The sequence below is a fragment of the Carassius auratus genome, chromosome 22 (genome assembly GCF_003368295.1).
Source record: "Carassius auratus strain Wakin chromosome 22, ASM336829v1, whole genome shotgun sequence".
Taxonomy (NCBI): Eukaryota; Metazoa; Chordata; class Actinopteri; order Cypriniformes; family Cyprinidae; genus Carassius; species Carassius auratus.
The window spans coordinates 6,127,187-6,147,694 of record NC_039264.1 but is presented as its reverse complement, the minus strand read 5'-3'; the positions used below and the strand labels follow the sequence as shown (position 1 = coordinate 6,147,694).

General features: G+C 34.1%; 3 protein-coding genes across 6 annotated transcripts; 1 reads left to right on the top strand and 2 right to left on the bottom strand.

The window, feature by feature from the left end:
- The first annotated feature begins 158 nt into the window (after positions 1-158).
- LOC113039518 (ranBP-type and C3HC4-type zinc finger-containing protein 1-like) lies at positions 159-11,474 on the top strand. Of its 3 annotated transcripts, XM_026197412.1 has the most exons (14): positions 160-429; positions 4,484-4,570; positions 5,134-5,186; positions 5,349-5,493; positions 5,591-5,687; positions 5,804-6,002; positions 6,091-6,182; positions 7,705-7,881; positions 8,597-8,757; positions 8,830-8,941; positions 9,034-9,213; positions 9,304-9,402; positions 10,597-10,740; positions 10,825-11,474. In XM_026197412.1, the coding sequence occupies exons 3-14, from the start codon at positions 5,150-5,152 to the stop codon at positions 10,903-10,905; spliced, it is 1,524 nt and encodes a 507-aa protein (XP_026053197.1). In that variant the 5' UTR covers positions 160-429; positions 4,484-4,570; positions 5,134-5,149; the 3' UTR covers positions 10,906-11,474. The 3 variants fall into 3 exon arrangements, with proteins under 3 accessions (XP_026053199.1, XP_026053197.1, XP_026053196.1); XM_026197414.1 differs by lacking the exon at positions 4,484-4,570 and having other exon boundaries at positions 159-429; XM_026197411.1 differs by lacking the exon at positions 160-429 and having other exon boundaries at positions 4,364-4,570.
- On the bottom strand, positions 950-4,284 carry LOC113039519 (ribonuclease P protein subunit p14-like). Its single transcript, XM_026197415.1, has 6 exons — positions 4,108-4,284; positions 3,188-3,308; positions 3,000-3,084; positions 2,400-2,476; positions 2,034-2,112; positions 950-1,716 (listed from the first exon to the last, which is right to left on the bottom strand). The coding sequence occupies exons 2-6, from the start codon at positions 3,259-3,261 to the stop codon at positions 1,645-1,647; spliced, it is 387 nt and encodes a 128-aa protein (XP_026053200.1). The 5' UTR covers positions 3,262-3,308; positions 4,108-4,284; the 3' UTR covers positions 950-1,644.
- Positions 11,475-13,433: 1,959 nt separating the features above from the next.
- Positions 13,434-20,343, bottom strand: LOC113039515 (TBC1 domain family member 20-like). 2 transcript variants are annotated; one of them, XM_026197409.1, is made up of 8 exons: positions 19,957-20,343; positions 18,721-18,906; positions 17,395-17,475; positions 17,135-17,321; positions 16,204-16,305; positions 15,910-16,051; positions 14,200-14,372; positions 13,434-14,131 (listed from the first exon to the last, which is right to left on the bottom strand). In XM_026197409.1, exons 1-8 carry the CDS (start codon positions 20,018-20,020, stop codon positions 13,861-13,863), a joined length of 1,206 nt encoding a protein of 401 aa, XP_026053194.1. In that variant the 5' UTR covers positions 20,021-20,343; the 3' UTR covers positions 13,434-13,860. The 2 variants fall into 2 exon arrangements, with proteins under 2 accessions (XP_026053194.1, XP_026053195.1); XM_026197410.1 differs by having other exon boundaries at positions 13,861-14,131; positions 18,721-18,900.
- Positions 20,344-20,508: the final 165 nt, after the last annotated feature.

Sequence of the window (20,508 nt, the reverse complement as noted above, 5' to 3'; positions counted from 1 at the left end):
GAAAGTCAATGACACATTTTTTTAGACTGATATCTTTTGTTAAAATGTTAACACCTTTTATGTAATATGATTTATATTTGTGTATACTGCTTGTGATGTGTTATTCTTGCAATAAAAATGATTTAAAAAAAAAAAGAAATGACGCCACGTTTTAGTAAATAACGTACCATCAAACAGGAAACCTCATAGGGCTCAGGGCTAAATTCAATCATATTATTTCTTGTGGGGCTCGGATTAAAGTGAAACTTTACAAAGTAACAAACGGACCATTTTCAACTTTATTTATGCAACTGTTGTTATGAATTTTCATTTGGAGTTCGTAACGCAAGCGTTGTATCTTTGCGAAGGTGCTAGCAGTGAAGCTAAATGTTGTCAAGGGGATATCATGTGACCAGTCGGAGTAACGTGACTCAATGTAAACAGCACTCGGTGAGTTGTCGTTTCTGTATTTATAGTGGGATTATTTCCATATAATGCACACATATTAAGCAGTCAAACATTAGATTATTGTTTTCAGAAATACATATCATTGTTTGCATATAATGTACAAGCATAAAGCACAGCCAAATATTGAGAAAAATGTATGCATGTATATTATTATGGTATTAATATATAAATGTAGGTATCATGATTCATGTATGTATTTGTTTTTCCACTAACCCAAAGAGAAAGAATGGGAGAAGTTAAATGACCGAGAACGAAGTAAAAGGTTATTAAAAAAACTTGGGTTAAAGTTATAGTTACTGGGGAAAAGTTCAACTGATTTCGTTTGAAAGCTGACATCAGCTGGTTCATTTCATGTCATCTACTATTATGTCAACCTTATGATTTTTAAATGACGATTTTAATCAATTCTTTGAAAATATATGAAAATTATCTCTTTTCTGAGGTTAGATACCGCCAGTTATTAACACCAAACAATGAAGTCAAAAAGCTGTTTATTTTTGTAAGACACTATTTTTTATTCAAACAGCTTCTCAGAAAACAGGAAACAAGGAATATTTCAACTCTGAATGAGTGTAACATTTCAGGAGAACAAAAATAAGCAAGAAAGACCATTTAATTCCTGGGAGCACATAAAAAAACTGAACAACAGCATTCATTCAGATTCCTCATGATTGTTGTGCGTCTTGTGGCATCATGACCATGACCTCTCCCTCCATGACCACCTTGTCTTTGACAGAGCAGGAAACAGAAATAAAAGCGAAGGACATTTTAATTTTTTTGACCTCCGCTTCCGCCACAACCTCCTCTCCGATGTAGAGGGGTGCCGGAAAGCGTATTTCCTGGTAGAGAAACACGCAGCCTTTGCCGGGCAGCTTGGTCCCCAAAACTGCTGAGATCAGACCATTAATCAGCGCTCTGTGAATAATGGGGGACTCGAAAGAGGTTGTTTTGGCATATTCGGGGTCGAGGTGGAGAGGATTTGTGTCCCCCGTCAGCTCAGCAAAAAGTGCGACATCTCTGGCACTGAATGTTTTGTTTAGCGAGGCCCGTTCACCCACGTAAAGCGACCTGTGCCCTACTGTCAGGGATGCAGGAACTGTCAATGCGGAGTTGAAAAAATGGTATATATTCCTGCTGAATATAATTCTTCTGAGAAAAAATGTCATTTTTTCCAAGGTATTTTTTTGTAGGCCCACCTCACAGTGTCAATTGGTCTCCAAACTGCAGCTCACGGCTATTCCCAGACAATGCTAGTAAAAACGGCGACACCTGCAATGATAAATAAAAAGAAAATTAGCGTTGCTTTTAACACTTACGTCTGTGACATGGATTAGAAGTTCAGTGGGGTTCAGTTTCTAAAATGAGATAAACAGCTGCCACAGTAACTGCCTATCAGCGATCTGACGCAAATTGCAAAGTACAGACAGTTTGGCAGACAGAATGCCAATGGTCATTTAAAATTGTCTAGTCATTCCTGGCAGATTTACAATTGAGTCACAAGCTTTTTACTGACATCTAGTGCCAACAGACTGCAAACTCAGGGCAAAGTAAATGTTGAATCAGCTTCAACATTGGGGAAAACATACCTGCAGGACTCTGAATGCACAAGCCTCATTCTGATATGATCCCAGTAACGTTAATGCACTCCACAATTTCACTAGCCCGCTAAGATAAAGAAACAACAGAATATTAAGAATGAACATGATTAGACTAGACTGACAAAATGGGTTGGACAAATCCATACATTTATTAATTTCTGAGAAAAAAATCTTTCTGCTCTGCATTTCAAACACTAATTACAACAGAATTTTGCAATCAAAATGGTCCTAAACTTGAGCCCTGAGGCACACCCCAAATTTATCCATGTTTATAGACAGCTCTGTACCTCAAGTAAACCATGTTTTAACACTTTGGCCTAAGTGTACAAGATTTGTTTTATGAGCATGTCTTACCTGTTGTACACTCTCAGTATCCCGGTCAGTTTGTTCTGATCATACTTAAGCAAATCAAATGGAAAAGAAGCTCCAACCTGACATACAAAAAACTAAATCGTCATTATACAGTCAGGAATCATGATAAAGTCAAAAATTATTTACTACTGCTCATATTAACACATATTAACACATAAAATGGTCTATAGACTGTAAAGAATATAGAATAATTGTATTTTATTATTTTTCTAGTTATTTATTTTTTATTATATAAAAGACTTTATAATTAAAATATTTCATTCAAAATTAAAATAAAATTTATTGATTAGCTTAAAGAATAAAAAAGACATTTATTAATTATTTATATACTTATGACATAATTATTTTACATTTTGGCATAATTTATTATTTATTGAGTGATTCTCAATGTATTATGCTGATCTAAAATATATTTTGCGTCTACAAAAAATTAAATAAAAATAATAAGATTTGTAGCAAACCAATCTGATATGAATCCTAATATTTTAAATTTCATGGAGCATTGCATTATTTAGAAAATAATCATGACTGCATTGTTACACTCATAAATTGTAAACAAAGAGAGACATACTGTGTGCTCACCTCTCCGTACAGGTCTTTAAGTCCACAGATGATCAATTGTTTGAACTGTGCATCAGTAATATATTTGTTTCCATCTTCCAAAACTCTAAAAATAAAGAAAATTAAGTGGTTTTTCCATTTTATGTGCACCATCTAAATATTTTATTAAAAATGACAAGATCAAAACTGACCTGTCTCATGACACTTACAGAGATATCTTCATATAATGGTAAACCGAAGCATTTTTGTACACATATCGCTCAAATTTTGAAGGGTCCTCCATAACTTGTAGTTTGACAATGAAATCTTTTCAAAAAGTCTGCAAGTATGCTTAAATGAAGAAAGATATAAACGCATTAATTCATATCGATTAACTTTTAATTTCACAAACCTTGCAAACTTAGTCGAATCCAGCTGTGAGATCTTGTGAAGTGTGCTTTTTTTGTGCAACGTGTTCTCTGCGGGATGGTCAGTCCATGTGAATTGAATGCCTTAAACTATAAACTCATGATTTCATATTATGCTGCACTTTATTCAGTTGTCCAGTCATATTCTTGTCATTTTCACTGTGTGCTGTATGTTAAATGAGGGTCACCCTGGTGTTATTTGAAAAACATGACTCCCAGAGCACACAAAATTCCCAGAATACTGAGTGCCCTGTTGGTTACAGTGTTTACTTTGTTTAATTACATTTTTATGAAATATTTGCGAAAAATACTTTAATCTAAAGTATAAGAATGTGTCTTTTACACATTTATTTTTTAATCCATTGTCAAATTATTTCAAATTTCTTAAATATTAATAATAATAATTAAAAAAAAAATCATAACGGCTATCGAAGTTTTATGTTTTAATTATGTTAATGGTAAATTATATTGTACAGTACAATGGTCAACAGTAGTTGTGCTTTATAAATAAACTGAAATTGAAAAAAAAAAATTAGAGTAATTCACACATTTATGGAAGCTCCATGTCTTACAGCTCACGTGCCAGTTGTGTTTCAGCTTCTAACTCTAAAAACACTTATACTAGTCAAAGAGTCTCTAGCCGCTATGTAAAACAACATAATGCATTTAAATATGAAACGAAACAGCTAACTGTTAAGAGTTCAGAAAACAGATAAACTTACAGAATGACTGGTTGTTTGTCCTTTATTCACAGCATGCGCAGCGCCATGCGTCCTCTCGTTCTACTAAATCTCGCGAGAACACCTCGATAAAAGTCAATAAATGAATTAAACAACAATAGGGAAATTATTGAAAACGTGATGGCGGACAATAATAATAATAAAAAAAAAATCCAAGAAAGATTCAATGAAAGATGGCATTTTTTTTTTTTCATTTTAATAATAATAATAATAATTATAATTATTATAGCATAATCTGAGAATGTCTTCCGCTTTTTTTTCATAAGCTTGCGCAAAACTGTTTTGCGACTTTCCTGACTGTAACTTCCTGATACACTTCGTTTCACTTTTCATTTCTGCAAACTTCCCTAATTTTCAGAAGAGCTCACGTGTTTTGATCAACACGGTATCGTTTAAATACAAACACGAACACGGAGAGTGTTTAGATGCTGTTGTCCTATGGTTGGTAAGTTTATTTCCACATGTTGAGCTGAGCGAGCGATGGTTACATATTCGTTTAGCTGTATAAGTTTGTTGTTAACGTTTGTTGTTACCTAACAACAACTTGTTACACTTTTATGCATGTATATTGAGTAATTTCTATTATGATTTTATTTAAACTTACATGAACAATAAGTACCTTGGTGATTGCATGTATTTTAAATGTTTCTGAGTCTAGTACCATGGATGGAATTGATAATCAGTACCACAGCGTAAATAAAAATACCATGGTACGACCACAGTACTTTTTATATATATATTACTACAGTTTTGGACATTTACTATAATATATGATATTTATATGATATTTAATATTTAATAAAATCAAATATTTCAATATATTTATTTCAATATAGTAACTATTTAAAACAATTGTTAGATTAACCATGGTAATTTTTATACATTATATTATATACGGTATTTGTATATAATATAAAGCTAATGTTTATATTTAAAGTTTATTTTAATGTATAAAATAAATAAATTTATTTAAAAAACAAACTATATTAACTTTACTTTTTTTTCAAGGTTTCAATGTTAAAGTATGGCTGCCTTAGATGCCTCTAGAAATATAGAAGAAGGTAAGTGTTCTATCTATCTATCTATCTATCTATCTATATTTATATATATCTATCTATATATCTATCTTTATATATATATATATATATATATATACATATATATATAAAAGACCCATTTTCAACACAGCAACACTTGTTAACATCACATTGTTTCTGTCTCAGCGGAGGATGCAGCTCAAATGCTGAGTGACGCCATCAACTCTAGAGACAAAGATGAAGCGACCAAATACCTGAATCGACTTTTGGATCTGAAACTCCCAGTATGTGTTAAATTAAATCCCGAAGCGTACGCTAAAGACAGCATCAGGTATGCTGTAAGACTGGTTCTTTTGCGGTGAGAAACACTTGTTGCTGAGGATCTATAACTATATGTGATGGTCTTGTTTTGTTTTGTATGAACGCAGGTTGAGAGTAGGAGTGGCGGACGCCGCATCAGAAGCCCACATCCCAATAACAGTGATGGTACCAGTTTACATGACAATCTCAGAGCTGAAAGAAAAGGTGAATAATGGTACTGATAGACCTGAGAAGAAATTCTTGTTTGAAATTGAAACCCAAATTTATAGTTTAACTGGGGCTCTCATTTACTTTGTAGTCATTCCTGATTTGTTTTCCAGATCAATCGTGACTATGACTTCCACCCGGCCCTTCAGCGTTGGGTGATCGGGAAGCGTCTGGCCCAGGACAGGGAAACCTTGTATCATTACGGGATCAGAAACCACGATGATTCTGCCTTCCTCTTCATCCTTACTGCCCAGGCTGCCAATCTGACCCGGGAACAAGAGAGAAAAGAGAAAGAGGACAAGCGGATTGATGGTACCTGGCCTATATTTCGGATTTAAAAATAAAAAAGAACCACTTGTTTTATTGGAGTTTACTGAAATGCATTTCTTTCTTAATGAAGATATAATCGAGATCGTTGATCGTCCTCCTCATCGGCCACCAGAGCTCATCGCCAGAGGAGCCAATCGCCCTCCTCTACCTCCCAAACCTCAGGTCTGTCTTTCTGTCCATCATTCTGTAGCTCTATCGTTCAGTCTGTTGTTCTATGTATTGTTATTTTTGTCTCTATGTCTATATATCTGACATTCTATTCATCGTTTTATCTGTTGCTCTGTCTGTGGTTCTACTGATCTGTCACTTTATCTAAGACTCTCTCTGTCGCTCCATCTTTGTATTTGTTGCCCATTCTGTCATTTTGTCTATAGCTCTTGCTATCATTCTGTATGATGCTCTATTGTTTGATTGTTCGTTCTGTAACTCTGTCTTTCATCTTTTTTTATTATTCTCTCACTTTATCTATTGCTCTCTGTTGCAGTCATTCTGTTTGTAGCTCTATCTATCTTTTTGTCGTTTTATCTGTTGCTCTATCTGTGGTCCTGGCACTCTATCTGTCACTTTATCTATCATTCTTTCTGCTGCTCCATCATTCTTTTTGTTGCTCTTTGTCTATCGCTCTAGCTATCATTCTGTATGACACTTTATTCTTCTATCGTTCATTCTGTAACTCTGTCTTTCATGTTTTCATTCATTTGCCACTTTATATGTCGTTTTCTGTTGCAGTCATTCTATTTATAACTCTGTCTATCTTTTCGTCACTTTATCTGTTGCTCCATCATTTTATTTGTTGCTTTTTCTGTCATTTAGTCTATCGCTCTAGCTATCATTCTGTATGACACGATATTGTTCATTCTGTAACTCTATCTTTCATCTTTTCATGCATCCTTCACTTTATCAATCGTTCTCTGTTTACTTTATCTGTTGCTCTATCTGTGGTTCTGTCGCTCTTTCTGTCCCTCCATCATTTTATTTGTCATTCATTCTGTCTATAGCTCTAGCTATCATTCTATATGGTGCTCTATTTTTTTATGTCGTTCATTTTGTAACTGTCTTTCATCTTTTCATTCATCCTTCACTTTATCTATCATCCTCTGTTGAATTCATTCTGTTTGTAGCTCTATCTATCATTTTGTCATTTTATCTGTTGCTCTATATATGGTTCTGGTGCTCTGTTTATCACTTTATCTATCATTCTCTGTTGAAGTCATTCTGTTTGTAGCTCTATCTATCATTTTGTCATTTTATCTGTTGCTCTATATATGGTTCTGGTGCTCTGTTTATCACTTTATCTATCATTCTCTGTTGAAGTCATTCTGTTTGTAGCTCTATCTATCATTTTGTCATTTTATCTGTTGCTCTATATATGGTTCTGGTGCTCTGTTTATCACTTTATCTATCATTCTGTCTATAGCTCTTCTATCTGTTGCTCTATCTACTGTAGGTTCTATTTCTGTCGCTCTAGCTATCATTTTATCTGTAGCTTCATCCCTTATTTTGTCTGTTGCAATTTCTATGGTTCTGACACTCTATCTTTCACTTTATCTATTATTCTGTCGATACTCATGTCATCATTCTATTTGTTGTTCTATCATTCTGTCACTCTGTCTTTTGTGCTCTTATTCTGTTTTATTCTGTGCCTCTATCTATCTATCATAATTCATTTTATTTGGTTTTATAGCCGGTTGGTTGGTCATGTCCTGGCTGCACGTTTCTAAACAAACCGACACGTCCAGGATGTGAGATGTGCAGCACAGCGAGACCTGACAACTATAAAGTTCCTGACATATACCAGCCGGACGAGGCAGAAACCAGGAGACTCCAGCAGGAGGAACTCGCCAGCCTGCAGTACGAGCAGGTTAGCTGAGGGGACACCACACACTGGACTACAATGAGCTAGTTAGATTGGATTGGACTGTGAGATGAAAACCCCCCAAAAACTCCAGGTTTACATCTGTGGAACAAACTGTGGAAATACCGAACGTTATGAAAGCTTTACTGTTTCAAAAGATGAATGGAAAGTGAAAATGGGGAACATTTAGAGTCTTCATATGGATGTACTTTACAGCAAAAAAAGCTCATAATTTGTTGTACACTGAACTAGTAAACAGAAATAAGTGTTTTAATCATTAAAGCAAAACTTAATTAATTTTATGCATGAATAAAAAATCCAAATGATTGCTTTTTAATTTTTTTAGTGGATTGTGGATTTTAAAGGCTCCTGTTGTTGGTTCCCAGTTAGTCCTTTTTTATCTACCAATATGAAAAAATATATATTAAATCAATTATGAAAGTTTTTTTATAGTAATTATTAGTTACATAATAAACATTTAATTTTGTTTAATTTATAAATGATATACATATATTGTGAATATATCATGTAACTTGTTTCCTAGTATTTTAAATGCTTAGATTTTCAGATGATTCCATTAGCATCTTTTAAAAATTGGATGATATAAATTATATAAACTGCAGAAGGAATTTTTGTTTTTGTCTTTTCCTGTTTTCATCTATGAATACTGCATTAAAAAACAGAACTATAACGCATGTGGCCTGTCCGTTTATTTTTGTAGTCCGTTAAGGATGAACGGGAGAGGAATTTCCAAGAACTCCTGGAAACGGATTCCCGCAGTCTGGTGGAGAATGTGGAAGAGCTGGATTGTGCCATCTGCTTTAGCACCATCATGCCAGGAGAGGGCGCCGTGCTGAGAGAGTGCCTGCACAGCTTCTGCAGGTGCTGTGAGACTGTTTATCACTTAATATAAACAGGAAGTTCCACTGAAATACTACTTTGTGTATCCCACAGGGAATGTCTGAAGGAAACAGTTCTGAACTGCACGGATGCAGAAGTGGCATGTCCTTATAGAGACGATGCTTATTCCTGTAACTGCAAACTTCAAGACAGAGAAATCAGATCAGTACGAGCTTAACTGAAGTATTATTTAAAACTGAATTATTGAGTTACCTGTTCACTTAATAAAACACACCAGACTTTACTGTTTCCCACCAGCTTCTATCTCAGGACGAGCACCAGAAGTTTCTAGAACTGAGGCTGAACATCGCAGAGTCCCGCAGTGAGAACAGTTACCACTGCAAGACGCCCGACTGCGCCGGCTGGTGCATCTTCGAAGATGACGTGAACGAATTCACATGTGACATCTGCAGCGAGACCAACTGTATCCTCTGCAAGGTGAACACAAAGTTTGTTTGTGTTTCGTTCACGTCTAGTTTGGAAGTGCATGTAATGGTGATCTAAAGGACTGTGCTTGTGCGTGTCAAGGCTATTCACAAGGGAATGAACTGCAAGGAGTACCAGGACGACCTCCGTATTCGAGCGCAGAATGACGACGCAGCCCGACAGACTGCAGAGATGCTAGATGTAAGCAAACATTTTATTAGTTAAACTTTTTTAGCTAATATTTGAGGTTTTCGCAATTGCGAAACATCACCGACTAGGGATGGAAATTGTAAAGAATTTCCTTACCCATATTTAATTTTTTAACAGTTCAACTAACGAATAAAGGAAATGCATTAGTCAGTCATTTGGACTACACTGGTTGTGCTGTATGTTTCTGATTGACTAAAAAGGGCCGATTCTTAAGGGTCATTTGTTTGAGGATCAAACTATACTGGCAGTGCTGTCTATGTTCAATTCACTAAAAATCGCAAAAACATTTTTTATGCTCACTTAAGATAGTTTTTGACGAAAAGGGGTTCATGTGAATAATGTAAGATTGAAATCCGTTTGCGAATAAATTCCTCTAAGCGCATCAACAAAGTCATGTAACTTTGCATAATGGGACGGCAAAACCTGACTAACTAGTGGGTGGGTATCGTGAATTGTTGTTATGGTCATTCTGAATGCCCAAGCAAAGTCTGCATTTACGTAAAATTGCCTCCCTGCGTTCCCAAACAACAGGCATCCACATCCGAAACCAATTGCCAGAATTGATCATGTTTCGTCTGTTTACTCTTAGGCACGAGAAATTTATTATATATAATTTTTTATTATATTCAGAGCTTCTCATACATTTCTTTATGATTTTTAGTGCCAGTTTATCAGGATGTGACAATTTTGTTCTCTTTTCCTCATTGGATGGACATATTGCTTGTTCGCAAATGTTTTATGCGATATTCCAATTTTGCGCAAAAGTTAAATTCGCAACTTTGGATGGAAACCCGGCTACTGATCTTGCTGTATGTGTTTGATTGACTACAAAGAGACAATTCATAAGATAATTATTATAATTTTTTTGCTAATCAGACTACACTGGTCACACTATATATGTTTGATTCACTAAAACAGTCCGATTCAAAAGAGTCACTTGTTTGGGATTTGTACCACATTCGTCAGACTGTATGTGTCTGACTCTGATTCACTAAAAAGATTTGATTCATAAAAGTCCTTGTTTGGGAATCAAGCTACACTTTTTGCACTTTATGTCTAATTCCCTACAAAGAAACAATTAATACAGTTAATTGGTTCGGGAATCAGACTTCACTGAATGTGCTTTATGTTTTGTTTTCAATAGACTAGCAATATTTGTTACCTATTGACTGCTTTCCTTTCCAGCAACTCCTGAACAACGGCGAGGCGATGAACTGTCCCAAATGTCAGGTGATCGTCCAGAAGAAGGACGGCTGTGACTGGATCTGCTGTCTTATGTGTAAGACCGAGATATGCTGGGTGACCAAACAAGCCCGATGGGGACCTCAGGTCAGTCACAGAACTACTTAAATCATTAGTTCAGTGATTCACAAACATCTGACGCCTAACCTGGACCTGGTGTTGGTTCCTCAGGGCGCTGGAGACACATCAGGTGGATGCAGATGTCGAGTCAACGGAGTTCTCTGCCATCCACGCTGCCAGAACTGCCACTGAACAGTTCTGAATGATGCTGATTCAACAAACAAAAACCTGCGCTACGGGTTAAAAAACTCCTTAAAATAATCCAGGTGGGGCTGATGTGCTACACACAGTTTGCGGTTATAGCTTTAATACATTGGTTAAGTCATATCACTGGCACATTAATCCAGTTCTCTGTATTTAATAGATATGTTCTGACTAAATATAGAACATGTTTAGAAATGTAAAATATTTGAGGTTTCACAGGAGAATAGAAACTGGTGAATAAGAGACATTTAATGGTCTTAAATCACTACCACTTTCTGGCAGACTGATGCTCTGGGACTTTGTGCAATGATATAGTGAGAGCAAAGCATTATTGTGTTTAAATCTTGATTTCTTTTAAGACATTTTTGTTAAGAATCCAAATATTTTTTGTTGTTGTTGTAAGATCATAGCAAAATATGCAATATTTATCAATGAAGATACAACAGAAGAAAACAGCATATTCAAGATTAATTTAAATGCAGGAAAAATGCAATAGTTTGTAATCAAGTTTGCAGTTGTGCCTTTATGATGTATTAAAGAATGCTTAATTATTGTAATTACAAAAATATTCCATATTTTCTTATATTAATTTTTTTTTCAGTATGTGAATGATAATATTTTTTTGTTTACAATATTTTATGATTCCATAAAGCTGGAATACAAAAATGGAGCTAATGCAAATTAATTTAAATAAAAATAAATGAATCACCTTTAAACTCCTCAGTGTAAATAATTCACATAAAAACCAATGCAGGATTTATCTGGTCTTTTTATTGAAACATATTTAGCAACATGGTCAACCGTGACGCATTAACTTCATCGAATCAGAGACGGTCTCTTAAAGTGCAAAAAAATAAGCAAGAAGCGTGTTCTTTAGTGCAAAATTAACGCATAATAATAGCATAAACAGTAGTACTGTGTGGATGGCAACGAGTTATTTCAATAAATCATGATTTAAGGATATTTTCAAACCAAGCAGTGTTAGAGTCCTGGAAAATATCGCCTTTAATGTTACTCTAAGCTTAGAAGATGACGTTTAATGAAAACGATCAGCATTTAAACAATAAAAAACAATGTGCCATGATTCAACACCCATCTGGAGATCAATTAGTGTAGCTACCAAATTCACGTTCAGCGATTACACAATCAACAATCAAGAAATCTCAAGTTTGTTCATCAGCTAAAGTTATTCAGAAGTGGTTTCGATTCCAGCTGAGATTCGTGAAAATTGCACGTTATGATCTAAGATCAGCACTTATTACATACATACTGTAATTAAGATGATTCGGAGAGAAAAAACTGAAATGTAGTGAAAAAATAACCTCAAATAACATGAAAACTATGAACATAAGACGGTCGTTATATGCTTTCATAAATCGTTTCTTTCCTTACTTTACATACACTTAATAAAATAATATTCCTGTTTATAAGGGGTCCTCAACCAGATTCAATTTCCAATCCTACAAACAAGGGCTCGAAAAATATTTTGGTCTCGATATATCTATTTTTTTATTTTATTTAGCTAAGTACATGCTATCTCGATCATGAACCACAAGTTGAGAAAATTTTCTAAAATACATTTCTAAAAAAGCTCTTGTGAAATGGTTGATTTCCATATGAATGTTATTTTGAATGGTTGTTTTTGTTTGAATGTTGTTTTTGTACGTGAATTTCAAACATAAATTGTCGCATAAAGGAAAAAAGCTTTACAACGGACTTTTATATAAGCAGACTTGTGCAAATTATTATTGAATTTGGTTTGACAATTTATGGAAACTTTTTTTCTTTTTTTAAACCCTACGAAACTGTTAGTTCACAAAAAAAAAAAAAAAAAAAACATTCTTATGAAATGGTTTGCATTCAGTTTGAATTTTAAAAGAAAAATTCCAACTATCAACATTAAATTGTTGCATAGTGTGACAGTTTGGATGAAAATTGTATTATGAGCAATGTACAACTAAATGTTTGATAAACTGTTAAAAACATAATGTACATGAATTTTGAAAGAAATCGTAACCCCAAATCAAAAATTTGCTGTAATTTTACTCACCCTCAGTCCATCCAAGATGTAGATGAGTTTGTTTCTTCATCAGAACAGATTTGGAGAAATGTAGCATCACATCACTTGCTCACCAATGGATCCTCTGCAGTGAATGGGTGCCGTCAGAATGAGAGTCCATACAGCTGATAAAAACATCACAATAATCCACAGCATTTTTTAACTTTAAACAGCTTCTGACCAAAATATGAATCCTTCATTTCCATATTCCTGAGAGTCCATATTACTCTCCTAATTCAACTTTTTCACTGGAGATAGCAATATTTTGAGTAGAGGACTAGATTGTAGCTGGAAGCAACGGTTAAAAGTTAGTAAAAAAAGTTAAAAACATCTTAATAGATTTGTTTCTTACAAACACAGCTTTTTACTTCACAAGACTGGAGAGGTGTGGATTACTGTGATGTTTTTAATCAGCTGTTAGGACTCTCATTCTGACGGCACCCATTCACTTCAATGGATTCGTTGGTGAGCAAGTGATGCAATGCTACATTTCTCCAAACCTGACGAAGAAACAAACCCATCTTAGTCTCGGATGGCCTTCGGGTGAGTAAATAATCAGCAAAATTGAATCTTTATGAGAAAGACAAAAATAATGTTTTTAAACTATTTTCACATAAATTTGCTCAGATCGTGTTTCATATTCGAGACGTGAAGAGTACGTACCTCCACTGTACATCCAGGACACATTTTCATTCGTATCCTGAAGGAAGTGATATACTTTGCTCAATATCCTCACCTCATTCAAAGGGGGGAAAACAATCTTGTTTAATTACAGTAACTATCTGCACGATATTTTATTCATTAGTCTGACAAGTACAAAGGCAAAATAACAATATGCAGTCCTCAAATAACTCCTCAAACTGAGACGCTGTGGTTGGGCTCCTTCACGGGAAGAGCAAGTCTAGTTTCGGAGCCCATTCCAGGGCAGAGTTTACCACGGCTAGAGCGGCGGCCCCCAGCGCCACGGTCAACCCCATGACCGCCAGACGCATGAAGCGGCGCGCCGTGGGCTGCACGACTGCTACGGTCCCTCGCTGCGCCTCCAGAGCACGCTTCTGCTGCTGCTGCATCTCTTTCCGTCTCTGCCGGAGCACTGTGTCGGGACGCTGCTGTGTCGACGCCAGCTCGAAGTCTTTGAAGGTGGAGACGGCCGTCCTGGACAAAAGACAGTGGTTTGTGGTTTGTTGTGAGGAAAACAGTTAGAGCGAGGGAGACGGGCTTACAGCTGATTGCGCTCTCTGGCCAGCTCAGACGGAGGGAACTGGACGAACAGGTCTCCGGCGCGGCTGATCAGCGTCTCGTACGGGAGGTCCTGTGGGATGCGGGACAGGAGATGGTGCATCATGGCCATGTCACACTCACAGTCCAACACCTCCTCCTCTCGATGCAGCACGATCTGAAAACAGACAGGAGGACGCTTGCTTTGAAATAGTCAGACTGTGCTTGAGCTTCTGCTGGATCTTAGAGAATGTATGATGATTACGTAAAATCTGTCAATTTTATTTATCTGTAGTCTAATGTGAAAATCTCACTGTCAAGTCACTTTAAACATTTTCAAACATTTTGACACTTTAAAACAGATTTTTCATACTAGTATTAAAACAGATACTACTATTATGTAACTACAAACAAATTAGTATTTACAAATTTAAATATAATCTGAATTTACGCTACTACTAGAAAATATTTAATGAGAATAAGATTTTTGCATTATGATAATTACTATGAAAAATGTTAATGATTCAAGTATCTTATTTGTTTAATGTAAATGGGATTTTTTTTAATTACGTTAGATAATCATATTTTTTAATAGAAAATAATATCTCATGTTATGTTAATATAAAGGCAATAAGATTTTTTTTCCATTACAGTAATGATTTGATTTTTGTTACGTAATGACAATGATTTAATATTTTAATTAATAAACAATTTTGATTATAATTTTTTTTCATTATGGTAATGATAATTATTCTTAAATATATTAAACAATGTCTAGTTTTATGTTATGTTAATACTTTTTGAGTGCATTATGAGACTGACAATGTTTTTTTAAATATTAAATATTTAATTTTAAGTTAATCTAATGAAAATTGCATTACGGTAATGACTTTGTTTAAATATAAATTTTATGTTACTTACATAATGAGGAATTATATTATTATTTTATTATTACTATATATTATTATATATATAGTAATAATAATAAAAATATATATTTTTTTAAGTATTTAATATCTCAATTCAACATACAGTGATAACGCCGATATTTTTTGCATTATGGTAATGACAACACGATTTTTTAAATATTAAATAGCATCTCACTACGGATATATATATATATATATATATATATATATATATATATAAAATATCTTACTTTATTCTATAGAAAAAATGAGTTTTTTTGCAATATGGTAATGACATTTAAAAAAAAAACAACCTATTTTGTGTTACTGTAATGACAATGAGATTTTTTTTGTGTTCTAGTAATAATGATTATTTTTCATATATTAATGTCTCACTTCATGCTATGGTAATATCAATGAGATTTTTAAAAATGATAAAAACAATACCTAATGTTACAATGAGATTTTTTTTTTTTATATTAAAATATTAAACCAAATTTTTAATGATCCTAAACTGGGTTATATAATTTCTTCTTTTTTTAATTTTGGTGGAATTGACTCTATATAAAGCTATTAGTATTTAGTCCCTGACCTACTTCTAGTAAACATCAGGTTTCTGAAGACTGCAGGTGGCAGAACACAGTACATTACTGTACAAAAGACAAATGTTCTCAACATGACAGACTGTGTCAATGATTTATTCAGACGGAACAACACAGCCTGATTCATGCCTGAAATAGCTGACCCACTTCTACAGAGCATCAGAAACCAGAGACTCAAAACTTCAGAAGACAAACGGAAACGTACCACAGCAGCGAAGTAGATGGGCATGAGCGGATGGCAGGCCAGGAAGAAGTCATACAACCGAACCACATGACGGAAATCTGACAGCACGTGTCCGAACCAGGTGATGAGCCAACTGAGCGCGAAAATAGTGCCCACCTCGGCTCTGCAGACGAAATATACACATTTATCTCAAAATATACAAGCCAATAAAGAATCATGCTTTCAAGAGATGATGTTAAAGTTACAGAAGGATGAATGTGGTAAAAAAATAAAATAAAAAAACATGCAGACAAACATAAAACCAGGTGTACTCACTGCTGCATGAAGTCGTACACTTCAGGGTTGACTCTCTCGATGATGGGCATCAGGTAGTTCAGGATGTGTTTGGTGTTGTCCATAGTGGGGTCCATAAAGTCCCTGTCATGTAGATGAAATGGACAAAAAATATCAAGCAGATATTAAAAACAAAAATATATACTGTATCTATAATACAGTAAATGACGCAATTATTTTTATTTTCAGAATAAATGCTCATACAAGCAATGTATAAATAAAATATGTATAAATATTTTAAAATGCAATTATATTACCATTTAATAATAATAACAATATATTTTTACAGTGATGACCTTATTTCAAACAAAAAGGAAATCTAATGTAATTAATATAATTAAATTATATTTAATATATTGTTTGTACGTTAAATTGAATAATATTTAAATAATAATAATAATATATATATATATATATTTAAAATTACAGTAATAAGGAGGAGATTTTGTCAAAGGTAATTGTGCTCGACTATCTTGTGCATAAATAATATAAAAAATGTTAAATATTTAATAATAATGATAATAATAATGAATAAAAAAGGAATTATAATGAATAAATTCTAAGTTAATATAATATTTATAATAATTATATATTCAAATATTTTTTTTTCTTGGAAATAACTGCGCTTCATTATTGAGAAGAAATAAATGTTGTATAAATATTTAAAAATGTAAATAACAAAAATAAAAAAAATATTGATTATGTAAAGTAAATATATATATATATATATATATATTTTACATTACAGTAATCATAATGCAAATTTTTGTTTGGGGGGGGGGGGGGGGGTTGTGGTGAATTTTGCTGAATCTCAAAAAAAAAAAAAAAAAAAAAAAATTCTCATTAAAAATGAAATCAAGTAAAACGTGAGTGTGTAAGTGCATCTCTTCTTGTCTGTGTGCTGCTGGTGCACCTGAGGTGGTGAGTGGAGAGTTTCTCCACCAGGGCAGTGGCGAGTCGTTCCCCCAGCACCAGCAGGAAGGTCACCACGATGTCATGGTATCCCTGATAATAGTGCAGCTGTGGGTTTTTGACCAGCACCCGCAGGATAATATCGGTCAGCTCCTCCTGAAGGCCTTCGCGCTGCTCGGCTGGCATCCCTGTGTCACAAACACACAGCAGTTTAGACACGACTGAGAGCGGCTGAAGAGCCCAGGAGGAGGCGCTGCTCACCTGGAGGGAAGCGCCGCAGGGATCTCTGAACATCCAGAAGCACCTGGGTGAAGTCCTTGTTATTGTCTCGATCCACCGGCTCTGCAAACAAACACCAGATTTACATCTACACTACAGGCATGCTATTTTTCTCTCGCTTTATCAGAATAATTTAAAGTGCATATAATAAATATGTAAATGAAAATAATATAATTAAAGGATGTTTGATAAAGTACATGAATATTATATACATTCATTAGTAAATAATAATATATGTATAACATTACAGTAATGGGAAGTAGATTTTTTTTAAGGTAATTGCATATAAATGTGTATGTATAAATATTTTACATTTCAAATAATAATTAATATAACTAAATTATATTATAATTATATTATTTATATTTAATCATATCTGAATAATAATTATTTCAATAATAATAATCATTATTTTATTTAATAATGTTTAACAATTATTTTAATAAGTATTATTCTTATTATATTTTCCAAATTACAATGAAGAAAATGCGATTTTCTGTTGAATTTATTGAATTATATGGAGATTATATTTAAAAACTAATTAAATAATATTTTTCACATTACAGCGATGAAAATGTATTATTGTGAAGTTAAAAAGACTGAAATATATAAATAGTAAATAACAAAATGAAATTCTATTAATAAATCATTTGTATATTTGTATTTTATTTAATATTAACAATAATAATAGTTTCACATTTCAGTGATAAATATGCACTTATTTATCTAGAACGAATAAAAGATGTATAAATATTGAAAAAATTATAAAAATAATATACTTAAATTCTAATGAATAAATTATAGATTCAATTTCTCGCATTATAGTGAAGAAAATTAGACTTTTTCGTTTGAGGCTACTGCACTTGATTATCTTGAACATAAATAAATGATGTATAAATATTTTTAACAAATTATTAAAATAATATACTTAAGTTATAATTAATAAATTAAAAGTAGATTATATTTAGTAATCAAATACAAATATTTTCTTACATTATAGAGGTGATTTTTTGTGTTGAAGATTTTTGTTGAAGTTGTGATTGATTACCTTGAACATGAATAAAAGATGTTTCAATATTTTGAAAATTTAGTTATATTTAATGCAATTCATAATATTTAAAAATGATACGATGACTATATTTAATACTAATTAAATAATAATAAAAAAAATTCTTCACATTACAGAGATGAGAATGAGGTGTTTGGTTGTAGGAGACTACATTAAAGCATGTTAGTGAATGTATATCTTGTCCAGAAGGTGACCGTGCTCTCTCTCTCTCTCTCTCTCTCTCTCTCTCTCTCTCTCACCGAGCTGCTCAGGTATGTCGTCTTCGGACACGTTGAGCAGTCTGGGCCACACCTGCCGGCGGATCTCGTCGTTCAGCAGACCTCCTTCACTGATGGCCATGCGTCTCAGAGCGGCCACGTCCACGGGCCTCGTCTTCAGCACCTGCCAGATCTCCGTCGTCTTCCTCTTCCGTCTGGACTCTGCATCTGTCAACATGAGGAGCAGCTCAACATCTGAACACGGACAGATCACGGCCTACACGGATCACGGAGTTCGCCGGAGACTGAGAAGCTGACTGACATCTTTCACCTCTGCTCTTTATTTGTGCAAGTGGTTTTTGATTTCTCAACAGATGTTCCCAGAGGAACGGCACATTTACAAGGCTTGATATTGTTCAGAAAGGAACTATTTTTGCCTGGCACACAAACTGCAGTCACGTCCCAGACATCTGACGCGGTTTGTGTTAGAGATTTACACTACATAATGAGTGCACAACAAATCCTGCAAAACTGTTCTGAATAGTGCTTAAGATTCGATATAATGAGGCTGAGCACAACACCTTTAGATGCAAAAATTACTCACAGGAAACTCCCACAGAAATATTTAAAGGATTATGAGACAGAAATGAATCACTCTCACACCCGGCAAAAAAAAGTATCTATACATACAGAAATATATTCATGTTCATATACATTATTTATATTTATTTACATTTATTAATTTCTAAAATCCCCCAAATTTCTGTCTGTTTAACTAAATGATATATATATATATATATATATATATATATATATATATATATATATATATATATATATATATGCATAAAATGTATATATACAGTAGACATATATTACACACAGAATATATATGTGTATATATACACACACACACAAACACACAGACACACACTTATTTATAGCAAGATAGATAAAGATATTAATTTCTATACATTATATATTTATTAATAAACATGTATATATTAATGTGTGTGTGAGTATATATAATATTTAATATTCTTAAATGCATCTACCTGGCAGTAAACAAAGTATTATAGTATTTATGTATATATACGTTTACTTATTGTATTTATACATATTGAATGTTCTTATATAGCTACTTGTAACTTCTTGTTTCATACGTATTAACATACAGCACAGATCAAAACTCCTTTTTCAATCCCATTAATTGTTTATCAAACTCTAAATCTACTTGAGTAAAAGCTGTAATGTTTAATCGCAGTCGATGAGACGCACCTTGTGTTCCGAGTCCGTTGAGCGGAGAAGAAGCTCCGAGACTCCGAGACTTCCTCCGGTTCATTGTGTCGTTGAGTCCAGCTGCTGCTACATCGCTTGATCTCTCTGAGAGCAGAACAGACTGACAGATGAAGGCCACATCTTCTCCTTCAGGCCCGCGTTAGCTGCAGAAACCACTCGTGGCACAGGAACAGCGTCCGTCTCTCCGGTCTGCGTCACTCATGACACGCGCTCTTCATCGGTGTGCACCGCCGAACCGAACAAAGCCGAGCCGGAGCGAAGCGGCGTCTCTGCGGCTCCTTTGTGTTGTTTCACGGGAAGCTCTTCAGAGGCTCCAGTTGTAGCATCATCTGGGTTGATGTTTACGTGTGAGTGAAGGATTCTGGGAGTTGCAGTTCCATTAGTGCACGAGAAAGGCGACGTCTTAGCAACCCTTCAAAACACGGTAAACACGTAAAAAGTATTAAATATAACGTAGTGCTGTTAAACAAGTAATCGCATCCAAAATAAACGTTTTTGTGTGTTAACTGTGTATATTTATTATGTATGCAT

Excerpts from the sequence above, each read along its gene's own strand:
- LOC113039519 (XM_026197415.1), bottom strand. The coding sequence starts at position 3,261 with ATGGAGGACCCTTCAAAATTTGAGCGATATGTGTACAAAAATGCTTCG. Across the intron at positions 3,085-3,187 it reads CATTATATGAAGATATCTCT|AGTTTTGGAAGATGGAAACA; the intron begins GTAAGTGTCATG and ends CTTTATTTTTAG. Across the intron at positions 2,113-2,399 it reads ATACTGAGAGTGTACAACAG|CGGGCTAGTGAAATTGTGGA; the intron begins GTAAGACATGCT and ends TCTTTATCTTAG.
- LOC113039518 (XM_026197414.1), top strand. The coding sequence starts at position 5,150 with ATGGCTGCCTTAGATGCCTCTAGAAATATAGAAGAAG. Across the intron at positions 7,882-8,596 it reads CCAGCCTGCAGTACGAGCAG|TCCGTTAAGGATGAACGGGA; the intron begins GTTAGCTGAGGG and ends TTATTTTTGTAG. Across the intron at positions 10,741-10,824 it reads AAGCCCGATGGGGACCTCAG|GGCGCTGGAGACACATCAGG; the intron begins GTCAGTCACAGA and ends TTGGTTCCTCAG.
- LOC113039515 (XM_026197409.1), bottom strand. The coding sequence starts at position 20,020 with ATGAACCGGAGGAAGTCTCGGAGTCTCGGAGCTTCTTCTCCGCTCAAC. Across the intron at positions 18,907-19,956 it reads CAACGGACTCGGAACACAAG|ATGCAGAGTCCAGACGGAAG; the intron begins GTGCGTCTCATC and ends TCATGTTGACAG. Across the intron at positions 14,132-14,199 it reads GCCAGAGAGCGCAATCAGCT|GACGGCCGTCTCCACCTTCA; the intron begins GTAAGCCCGTCT and ends TCTTTTGTCCAG.